At 35.9% G+C, this 12,413-nt stretch overlaps 1 protein-coding gene across 2 annotated transcripts in view; it reads left to right on the top strand.

The window, feature by feature from the left end:
- CDC73 (cell division cycle 73) overlaps window positions 1–12,413 on the top strand; it is a 119,533-nt gene that overhangs the window by 83,638 nt on the left and 23,482 nt on the right. For both annotated transcript variants that reach the window (XR_006815568.1, XM_045982855.1), the window contains exons 12-13: window positions 1,786–1,821; window positions 3,087–3,174. Coding sequence is in view for 1 of the 2 variants with exons in the window: in XM_045982855.1 (XP_045838811.1) it covers window positions 1,786–1,821; window positions 3,087–3,174 (124 nt within the window). In the remaining variant the exon portion in view is untranslated. The remainder of the gene's footprint in view (window positions 1–1,785; window positions 1,822–3,086; window positions 3,175–12,413) is intronic.

The raw sequence follows: 12,413 nt of genomic DNA on the forward strand, positions 1-12,413 counted from the left end.
TTACATGGGGTCTTCTCACCCTTGAATGTAGTGAATCTTTTTCTGAATTCCTCAGTCCATTGTGGGCTTCTTTAACCAAACCAGTGGTGTTTCAGGCAAAGATTTCTTTTTTGTTGTTCCCCTTACTCTTTTTTTTTTTTTTAAGCAAGTCCTGTCTCCTGTTTACCCATGTATCTAGCCATCCTGTCATTACTCTATCCCTCCAACAAATACCAAATATTTACTGAGAATATATTATATTCCAAATGATACTATCTAGCTAATCAGGTGTTTTCCTTGAGTCCTATTTTTAAAAATGTTTGAGAAAGCTTTAGTATTTTTTTCTTAGCAAGTAGAAAGAGATGAGAACACTAATAAATATGTATATGCATAAACTTGTATTTAATATATATTTCTCTGCCTTATGGGACTGGAAAAATCATACTACTGGACTCCATAAAATTTTATCACAGTAAATAGCTATAGAAAGAAGTACATAGTATTAAGTTAAAATGTAGCATTTTACTGCCTTAAAAAAGAACACATTCCAAAAATGAGTGTATCCCCTTTAAAAATGGTAATCTGTTTTTAACAACTGATGTTGAGTAAGAATTTTAAAAATCCTAAATTTTTATTTTTGTGATTTAAGGAAGTGGAAATTTTAATACAGTACATGACACATAGAAAGCCGTCAGTAAATTTTTTTGTATGTGTAAATTCTGAAAATCAAATGTACAGCAATTTTAGATTCTAAAACATATTAATCTTGAAACCGGCTGATGTTGCTGTTATTATCCCAACACCTATTTCCATTATAAAGTCTATTATATAGACAAATAATGAAAAGATGAATATTTGTGTTTTTTAACATAACATTCACAGTTTTTTTATTTAAATTCAGTTAGCTAGCATATAGTAAGTACATCATTAGTTTCAGATGTAGAGTTCAATAATTCATCATTTACATGTTACACCCAGCGCTCACCACATCATGTGCCTTAAATGCCCATCACCCAATTACCCCATGTCCCCACCCACATCTCCTACATTCACAATTATTAATAATATAGGCAACTGGGGGCACCTGGGTGGCTTAGTCAGTTGAGTGTTCGTCTCCTGGTTTTAGCTCAGGTCATGATCTTGTGGTCATGGGATTGAGTCCCACATCAGGCTCTATGCTCTGCACTGACTCTGCTTCAGTTTCTCTCTCCCTCTGCCTCCTGTTCTTACTCGATTTCTCCTCCCCCCAATAAATAAATAAAATCTTTTTTTAAAAAAAAAGGGCAATTCAAGATAATATAGACCTGCACATCACTCATTGCCTATAATCTTCTTCTAATGAAAAAACAAATATGAAAAGAGAGAGACAAATGGTAAGAAATATTTTAGGTCTTAGTTCCCAATAATGCCTTTCTTTTCCCTCTCAGATAGTTAAGCACATTTCCTCCTTCCAGCCTATCCCTCAGTGTTACATGTTTTTGCATTTACTACATTGGTATCATTTAATTAAGAAACTATTTGCTGCTTTTGCTAGACTTTAATATCTGTTAATGTAGATACTCAAGAGTTTAGCAACGTAGTATATTCACTTTGTTACAGTATATTGTTATATAATGGTAAGGCATTTTAATATTTTCGTAAACAGAGAAATTGAGAAGATTGGTATTATTTGAGAAGATTGCAATATGTTTTAAAGCTTTATAACTAGTCATATGTAATTTAAATTTTTAGCCTTAGTTGCTTTGTAACTTTGAAAATAAGAATGTTATTTTGTAACACTCATTTTTTTTTTCCCTCTCTTAACAGTTTCTCAAGCAAGACCACCCCCAAATCAGAAGAAAGGTGAGGTCATGCATAAAAGTTTAAACTTATTTTATTTTTAATTTTTTTCTTTTTAAAGATTTTATTTATTTATTTGACACAGATTGAGAGAGAGAGAGATAACAAAAGAGGGAATACAAGCTGGGGGAGTGGGAGAGAGAGAAGCAGACTCCCTGCTGAGCAGGGAGCCCGATGCAGGGCTCAATCCCAGAACCCTGGGATCATGTTAAGGCAGACCCTTAACATACTGAGCCACCCAGGTTCCCCTGATTTTAAAATTATTTTATTTTTAAGATTTTATTTCTTTATTTGACAGAGAGATCACAAGCAGGCAGAGAGAGAGGGGGAAGCAGGCTCTCCTCTGAGCAGAGAGCCCCGTACAAGGCTTGATCCCAGGACCCTGAGATCATGACCTCATGATCATGATTATGAGCAGAAGGCGGAGGCTTAACCCACTGAGCCACCCAGGCGCCCCAGATTTTAAACTTATTTTAAAAAATAAAAGGGTACCTGGTTGGCTCAGTCTGAAGAGCGTTGGACTTTTTTTTTTTTTTTTAAGATTTTCTTTATTTATTTGACAGATCACAAGTAGGCGGAGAGGCAGACAGAGAGGGGGGGAAGCAGGCTCCCTGCTGAGCAGAGAGCCCAATGTGGGGCTCGATCCCAGGACCCTGAGACCGTGACCTGAGCAGAAGCAGAGGCTTAACTTAACCCTCTGAGCCACCCAGGTGCCTCAGCATTTGACTCTTGATCATCATGAATTTGAGCCCCATGTTGGGTATAGAGATTACTAAAATAAAGATAAAACTTAAAAATTTTAAAAATAGAAAGTAAAAGTGAGTAAGCCAAATTATAAAACGAAGACTGATACTATGCTTGTGTAGTTGTATCAGATGTTTGTGCATGGTATCCATTCTGATTAGTCTGTACTCAGGTCATACTGATTACTAAATATTTTGAATATTATTGTTGACTTAAATATTTCTTTAGCTCAGGCGTCTGGGTGGCTCAGTGGGTTAAGCCGCTGCCTTCAGCTCAGGTCATGATCTCAGGGTCCTGGGATCGAGTCCCACATCGGGCTCTCTGTTCAGCGGAGAGCCTGCTTCCCTTCCTCTCTCTCTGCCTGCCTCTCTTGTGATTTCTCTGTCAAATAAATAAATAAAGTCTTAAAAAAATATTTCTTTAGCTCAAAGGAGTTAAGATTATAAATTTATTAATTACAAAAGTAACTTTCTTTTAATAATAATAATAACATATTTACTTCCTTTATAATTTTGTCTTTATAGGATCTCGAACACCCATTATCATAATTCCTGCAGCTACCACCTCTTTAATAACTATGCTTAATGCAAAGGACCTTCTGCAGGACCTGAAGTAAGTAATTTGTCAAAATGTTGTTTTCATTGGATATGGAGATGTCTTGGAGAATTAGTAGTTAAAAATCCGGTATTCCTTATTTGGAGAAAACAATTTCAGCTTCTGTGCTATAGGCTTTATAGATAGTCTGAAGTATAATATTCAGAGTACTTGAACAGTGCAGGGATTTGCAGTACGGATCCCCCACACAATCAGAAATTTACATTGAGCTTTTGACTCCTGCAGAAACTTAACTCCTAATAGCCTATTGTTGATGAATACCTTAATGATAACATAAGTAATATGTAACATAACAGTCTATTAACACATATTTTGTATGTTATATGTATTATATAATGTTTTGTACAATAAAGTAAGCTAGAAAGAAATGTTAAAAAATCACAAGGAAGAGAAAATACATTATTGTTTTTTTTTAAGAGATTTTATTTATTTGAGAGAGAGCAAGCATGAGCCATGTGGGATGGAGGGCAAAAAGAGAGGGAGAAGCAGACTCTGATCAGGGAACCCAATGTGGGGCTCAGTCCTTGGACCCTGGGACCATGACCTGAGCTAAAGGCAGATGCTAATCAGCTGAGCCACCATGTGCCTGAGTACTGTGTTGCATTTATGTGGCAGGGGGAGGGGCGGTAACTGAAATCCTGTGTATAAGTGGACCCATGCACTTTAAACCAGTGTTGTTTAGGGGACCACTGTATATTCTTTTCTCTCTGGATCCTTTAGGGAAAATACAGAAATTTTTGGCAGAAGTTCTAATGAAAAGGATACTATTATGTTAATTTTTAATATGAATTGTTTTGACTTTTTCCTGAAGAGCTTGAGGAAGTTCTAAAACAAATTCCAGTTCTCTCCCTCTCCCCTTCTCCAAGTTGTAATTAAAGAATGGGAAAAGTGGGGGCACCTAGATGGCTCAGTTGTTAAGCAGCTGCCCTAGGTTCAGGTCATGATCCCAAGGTCCTGGGATCAAGCCCCACATCTGGCTCCCTGCTCAGAGGGAAGCCTGCTTCTCCCTCACCCACTGCTGCTGCTTCTGTTTCCTTTCTAGCTGTGTCTCTGTCAAATAAATAAATAAAATCTTAAAAAAAAAAAAGATTGGGAAAAGTGTTAAAAACTTCTATATATATTGTTTACTGTGGGTGTAGGGGATGGGGGAGGTTGGGAATATAGTTTTTTTACCCTAGAAATTAGTAAAATTTAATTGAAGTTAAAATGAAACCTATATCCTATGTTAAAATTCCCAGATACTTAGCTTACAGAATTTTTTTTTATTGAGATATAGTTGATTTGACATTACTATTAATTCTGGGTATGTAGTGTAGAAATTTAATATTTGTATATATCGCAGAGTGATCACCACAGAAGTCCAGTTAACATCCATCACTATACATAGTTGGAAAATTTTTTCTTGTGATGACAACTTTAAAATTCCATTCTCCTAACTACTTTCAAATATGCAGTGCAGTATTACTAACTGTAATTAATGTGTTGTACTTTACATCCCTAGGATGTATTTATTTGGTAACTAGAAATGTATACCATTTTCATTTGTAACTGAAATTTTGTACCTGAAATTTTTAGTCTTCCTTCCTCATTTCCTGTTTAAAATGAATATAATCACAGTTACACTCAAATTGCTCTAATAAACACACATCATGGTGTGTACATAATCTCTCCCCTACCCAACCAGCTTCAGACTTTAAGTATTTTCTAGAAGTATTTATTTTTTAGTTAATATGAATAGGTGTGCCACTTTTATTTTTTATTTTTTTTTTTTTAAATTTTATTTATTTGACAGAGAGAGATCACAAGTAGATAGAGAGGCAGGCAGAGAGAGAGAGAGGGAAGCAGGCCCCTGCTGAGCAGAGAGCCCGATGCGGGACTCGATCCCAGGACCCCGAGATCATGACCTGAGCCGAAGGCAGCGGCTTAACCCACCCAGGCGCCCAGGTGTGCCACTTTTAGAGATCATGATGAGTTTTTTAAAATCTTTATACTTCTTGTATTGGCTGTCATTTACAGAAGAAAAATGGCAGTGTTAAAATTGTTTTAAATAACTTTTTTTTTTTTTTTTAAAGATTTTATTTATTTATTTGACAGAGAGAGATCACAAGTAGAGAGGCAGGCAGAGAGAGAGGAAGGGAAGCAGGCTCGCTGCTGAGCAGAGAGCCCGATGCGGGACTTGATCCCAGGACCCTGAGATCATGACCCGAGCCGAAGGCAGCGGCTCAACCCACTGAGCCACCCAGGCGCCCCTGTTTTTTTTTTTGTTTTTTTGTTTTTTTGTTTTTTTTTTATTTATTTGACAGAGAGAAATCACAACTAGGCAGAGGCAGGCAGAGAGAGAGGAGGAAGCAGGCTCCCTGTGGAGCAGAGAGCCCGATGTGGGGCTCGATCCCAGGACCCTGGGATCATGACCTGAGCCGAAGGCAGAGGCTTTAACCCACTGAGCCACCCAGGTGCCCCGTCTGTTTTAAATAACTTTCAAGTATATGTACATTTGCAAGGCTCAAAACGAGCCATGGTTAAGTGATTTTCAGAATGCTGTCAAGTTTATGAACATTATTACTAGCATGGCAAATAATAAGTGGTTTTGCTAGTAATTTCTGGATGTATACTTTTGCTTATGACAGAAGGATATCCATGCTTGCCTCTCATTTTAAATTTCATATGCTAGATTCTCATGACAGTTGTTTGTGCTATTGGTGTTGTGTTGTTTGCATCTGTGAATTGTGGGTGGACCTTGTTCTAAGTCATTATAATTTTATATAGTATACATTATCTTGAATTAACGGTCTTTCATTTAAAACTGAAAAATGTGTGTGAGCAAGGCACTGTGTGCATGTATGTCCGCATGGGGGGGTGGCGGTGGCGCAGATGTTTTCAGCCACCTTGTTCAGCTAAGCTATGCTTGTCTCCTTTTTAACAAGTTCATTTTCTCTTTGCCTGTGTGATACTAAATTTAATAAGTTAAATACAATGATTTTATTAATTTTTTTTAACGATTTTTTTTGTCCGAGAGAGTGAGTGAGAACATAAGCAGGGAAAGTGGCAGGCAGAGGGAGAAGCCAGGTGTCCCACTGAGCAAGGAGCCCAGTGTGGGTCTTGATCCCAGGACCCTTAGATCATGACCTGAACCAAAGGCAGATTTTTAACCAGCTGAGCCACCCAAGCATCCCAAAATACAGTCATTTTAATAAAATACTTTCAAGGGGAAAATTTGTTTTCCTTCTGCCCACATACAGACCCATGAGTTAATACAAGAGAATAATTTCTAAACATTTATTGCAGTATTCATATAGTTCAAATATAGTAAAGTGTATTGAAGAAACAGTGGTCACCCTATCCTGTAGTGTTGTCTCGATTTTTTTTCAGTCATGCTGATTATTAAAATGGATAAATTGTTTACAGACTCACTTAAGTTCATTCTGCTTTTCATCAGGTAGGTGAAAGAAAATGGAGAACCCAACATTATATATTCTACATAATGTTTTAGAGGATAAGAGTGGTGTGTGTTATGGTCATTAAGGGCTTAAAGGTGTTCTGTTACAACCTTTTCCTAGTATTTGATACTCTTATGGTGCTTCTTATTAAATAGGAATCATCAGATTGTCCAGTTACCTTATGTAATTAGTGATTAAGTCTTGGCATTTGTTATATATTTAGAGTTTTGCTCACTAAGCTTTAATTATTTGAAGAAATTCTGGATTGAAGACATCCCTTACTTACAGAATGATTGTATAAATTTGCTTTTGTTCGTTGCCACAGGGAATATAACAAGTCTAAAGTTGATTTTTATTTTTTTATTTTTATCTTTTATTAATTTTTTTTGAAGATTTTATCTATTAGAGAGAGCGTGAGTGGGGGCAGGGGGAGAGGGAAAAAAGCAGGGATCCCAAAGCGGGGCTGGATCCCAGGACCCCAGGATCATGACCTGAATTGAAGGCAGAACCACCAAAGCACCCCTTAAAGTTGATTTTTATGTTAAATTCTCAATTCGAGGATTTCTAGTCCACCAGCATAGCATAAATTCAAATGCAGAGTAGACCAGAGTGACATTGGGGTAGACCCTTGGCTGACAAATTATTGAGGACTCCATTTTCCTCCCCTACTCTATAGCCAGATCAAGATGGATACACTTCCTTAAAACTTATTTGGAATTTTTTTTCCCCTAGTTTATCCTTTTGTTGATTGTTTACCTCATGTAAGGTTCCATTTCTAGTTCTTTGTGTCCATCCTTTGTGTGGGTGGTAAAAACCAAGTCTCAAGAAAGTGTTCCTATCTTCCGTTTTCATCCACTGCAGCACCAGTGATTTCTGGCCCATGACTATTTTCTTTCCAGCTCAGCTATACATTTCAGGTATTTGTTATATTTTATCTGACATTTCTTGGAAGGGTTTTTATAATTATTGGAACTGGAATTTTATAAGGTGTATTTAATCTGTCTATACTGACTTTGTTCATTCAACACTACAGAGCAATAACTAAAAATCAGAGTGTTAGGTAGATAAATATACTGCAAGCTCAACCTTCTTGGAGCTCACTTGATTGTGTTAGGAGTCATTTGTTGTAACTGATGAGAAATAAAGTATGTTCCAGCAGTTAATATAAAACCCAATTTTAATGCCTTATTATTGAGAGTACCATGAAAAGTGTAATTTTCTTTGACACTAATGCATAAACAAATCACATCTTGAAGAAAAGTTCAGAATCAAATTAGACTCAGCAATAATATACCACCCATTAAAAACTTCATCTAGCTCCTCTCACAAATAATGTGGTGTTAGTGAGACCGTACGTAACCATAGTGATTTTTTTTTAATAATCTAAGGAAATACTTGAAATTTACTATTTTCTAGATTTTGAGACCCAAAAAGGATTGTCAGAATACACTCTTACCTTAAATGAAAATGCCGAGAGATAAGCGTAAAGACTACTCTGGTGGTTGTTTGCAGAGCAGGAAATACAACCAGGTCTCCCAAGGACCAGTTTAGTTATTTTAACCTTTATAATGGAGGTTCTTAACAAACTTTCAGATTAAGAAATTGGGTTTTAGGGGCTCATTCAGTTAAGCACCTGACTCTTTTTTTCTTTTTTTTTTTTTTTTTGGCAAGTGTTTTTGTTTTTTTAAGATTTTATTTATTCATTTGACTCAGAGAGAGAAAGAGTGTGTGTACAAGCAGGGAGAGTGGCAGGGAGAAGCAGGCTCCCACAGAGCAGGAAGCCTGATGTGGGACTTGATCCCAGCACTCTGGGATCATGACCTGAGCCAAAGGCAGATGCTTAAACCAACTGAGTCACTCAGGCGCCCTAAGCACCTGACTGTAGATTTCCATTCAGGTTGTGAGATGAGGGAGGTGGAGCCCAGCATCAGGCTCTGTGCTCTGTGGGAGTCCGCTTGAGGACCACCCTCCTCTACATGTGTGCTTGCACTCTCTTTCTCTAAAATAAATAAATTTTAGAAAAAGAAATTGGGTTTTATTCTGGAGCAGAATGCTCTTCTGCAATATTCAGGGCCTTATATTTACTGTTAAGTACAATAACAATATTTTGTAGTTTGGTCTAACATTGAAAATTCTTGTTAAATATTTTTGGTGGTAACTAGAAAAATATTTTCAGTCAGTAACATAATTAGTATCCAGGAAAAGAATGTGAATGCTCTGCTTTCTTTATTCTTGAAGAAAACAAAAGCAACCTGACCTCCAAAAAGAAAATCATACTGCTTCTACAATAACTTATGACTAATTAAAAATGAGATACAAAGTAAGTTACAAAACTTGATTTCAGGTTTTACCAAATGCAGAATTGAATTTAAGTACCTTATGACTTAAATAGCTTTATTAAAAAATGTAGGTAATGTGGCACAAATATATCTATACAGTATTTTTTCTTTAGTACTTGAATGAAATTTTTGCTGAACTTTTTTTTCCATTAACAGTAGGGAAAGAAGGACTTCTGTTTTATACTTTAGACTTTTTTCATTTAGTGTTCTTACAGTGTTATGAATTACATGAATTACTTCTTCGAGTCACCTACAATTGGGTGAACAAGAAATACAATCATTTTGGCCCTCCTTGAAATTTGATAATGTAGCTGAAACTGTGTCAGACCCACGCAAAAATGGATTTCATTAACTGCTTTAAATAAAAGTTTTTTAAGTTTTTGTTTGAGCATTCTTGTGTCTTCTTTCCACCTTCTAATGAATATACAAGTGCAGTTTTTTCATTGTTTATATTCTGTGAAGTATGATATGCCTCTGTATTTTTGTTTTTGTTTTGTGATGCTTTGTGTGTTTTACAATCTGGTACCCAGTTGGAATTCACAGTTCCAACTAAGTTGTGACTCATTAGAGAAAAGGGCTTGTTACTTTGTTGTTATTTGGACCTCCATCTTTGAAAACAGTGTTTGTCCAATAGTGGATATTGAATAAATGTCTAAGAAACAGAAAAGGAGGGAGAAATACATTGGTAATTTGGAAAATGGCAGACTTATGTACTTGAAATTCAGGTTTTGTTTTTTTGTGTGTGTTTGTGCATTTCATTTAGTGTATGTCTAATTTCAAATTCCTTCTTTGATGGTTTTATCTTTATCTGGGATTTGATTTTAGTTCCTGTGAAGTGTCATTATACTTGGTATTGTATTTTTTGCACTTAACTGTATTTGGATCAGGTAATTTTTAAAGCCCTTTGTAATTCTTTGCTTTTTATGATTTGTAAATTCACTCTTTCCAACTCTCACAATTTTTAGTAATTGGCAGCTATTTATATATTTTTTAATAAATATACCTTAATGGTTATAGAAAATTCACAGTAAGTTTTTGGAATGTTAAACAACAAATTTTGCCTTTAGTTTTTCATTCTCCAGAAACTTACGGTGCTCCTCTGAAAGTATTACAAATTTAAATCTTAAATATTATTTATAATGGAAGGTAGTAAACAGTGCAAAGAAATCACAAAGAAAATTTTAGTAGTTTTCTCCTTAGACTCACAACAGAGAAACCAAACAATTAAATAGACTACATTCGTAGGATAGACTGAGCCTAATTTTTCTTCTAAGTATAAAACACTCCCTTCATTGTTTAACACCTCATTGCAACTGACATCTCCCCTACAGTTTGAGTCAGCTGGAGCTTTGCTATGTAATTAATGCATAATTGAAACCTCCTCCACACAATTATAGTACTGGCTGTACCCCATAGCTCATTTTGGCATAGATTTTATTTGGTTTCATTTAAACTTAAGGATTTTTCAATTTTTTAGCCCTTCAATAAGTAAATGAAACAAAACAAGACCCACCTTAACTTTAAACATCCCTAAGTAACAAAGTTAAGGTTATATTATGAAAGTATTAAAAAGTACATTTTACATAAAATTATAAATGTGATCTTGAGAGGAGTTTTAGTAGGACTGTAAGTTTATTTAAATAAAGTGATTGGATGACATGATTCTGGCCATGATGATAGATCCCAGGACAGAAGTCCAAAGAAGAGAGATTACACATAGAGAGTGCTTCAAAAATATCTAGAGGGTTCCCCTCACATTAGTCAGATACTGTTGAGCACATTCATATGAGAAAACTACTTGAGGCCTTGGGAAGAAGCAGGTAGAACAATTATTGGAATTTACTCAGGACCATGAACAATTTATGTTCCCAACAGCCACAGGTAATGCAAAAGGATTCAACCACTTTGGAAAACAAATAAAGGAATCCCCCCCCCCCCCCCCCCCCCGATAACATTGAGGATACTGTTGCGCTACATTCTAGCTTCCTGTGTGGGTTCCATGAGTCACCTACTAGTGTGATAACCAATCCTATGAAGGAAATCTGCTTTACCTGGTTATTTTGAAGACTGTTTTAAATTTGTTCATCTGTCCTACCTAGATGTAGATCTCTTATATATCCCCTTTGAGGATTCATTATAATTAAGTGTATGGATTTGTGGGCCACCTGGGTGGCTCAGTCAGTTAAGTGTCTGCATTCAGGTCAGGTCAGGTCATGATCCCAGGACCCTGGGATTGAGCCTTGCACTGGGTTCCCTGCTCAGCGGAGAGCCTGTTTCTCCCTCTGTCTGCCACTCTTCTTGTGTTCTCTCTCTCTGTCAAAAAAAAATAATAATAAAAATAATAAAATCTTTAAAAAAAAAAAGGTATATGGATTTGTGGGGGTTTTTGGTCAGTTCTGAGTCCTGGCCCTTTACCTCTCTATTCACACCTACTCCCATCCCCCTTCTCTTTCTGGGACTTTTTCAATTTTAGTGGTTCTGTTTAGTTCTTTTTCAAATTTTTGGTCTTTTTATTTATTTGTTTATTTTTTAAGATTTTATTTATTTATTTGACAGAGATCACAAGTACGCAGAGAGGCAGAGAGAGAAAGGAGGAGGAGGCAGACTCCCCTCTCGATCCCAGGGCTCTGGGATCATAACCTGAGCGGAAGGCAGAGGCTTTAACCCACTGAGCCACCCAGGCACCCCTTTTTGGTCTTTTTAAAAGTATTTTTTTCCTCTTGTATGTATTTGCAGTCGTGTTTTATAAGCTTTGATCTTTGATAATTGCATTGTTAGAAGCCCTTAGTTACCTTTTTCTTTTGACAGTTGTTTCTTTCATGATACTCTCATTGCCTTGTGTGTTTAGTTTTTTTAGTACATTTAATGTTTTTCATTGTCTTCATGTACTGTTCACTTTCCTTGGAATTTTTTTCTGTGGAAATTCTTTGAATTCCAAAATGAAGGTGGGCAGGGGTGGAGGGAGGGGTAATCCAGAAAAGATTTTATGTCTGTGTATGCTAAGTACCTGGGAGCATTGCCAGTATTACATCACTTTAGATTAAATTCTCAGTTTGAGGTTTTTAAACATCCGGGCATTGTTGCTTTTTCTTTTCTCTACTTTTCAAATTCCAACTTCTTTTATTAGGAAAAAGGGAAACTATATTTTTAACCTTGGAAATAATTCATAAATTTGCTGTTTTTAAAATAATATAAAGTCTGTAATTTATTTAGCTATATCATTTATTTGGATTTTATTCTTTGACAGTACTAATATAATTATTTCAGTGGAACTATACTTGTTTAAATAGTAATAACTTTAGTTATATCATCACCCACATTCCTTTACTCATGGAATGTAGAGTGGAATAAATAATTGCAAATATTGGATAAGTAAATGGACATAATAATATTTCTCCAAATCACATACATTCATCCATCACATCCATTGTGCAATTCTGGTTATATTTGTTAGAACATT

Source organism: Meles meles, chromosome 17 (genome assembly GCF_922984935.1).
Source record: "Meles meles chromosome 17, mMelMel3.1 paternal haplotype, whole genome shotgun sequence".
NCBI lineage: Eukaryota > Metazoa > Chordata > Mammalia > Carnivora > Mustelidae > Meles > Meles meles.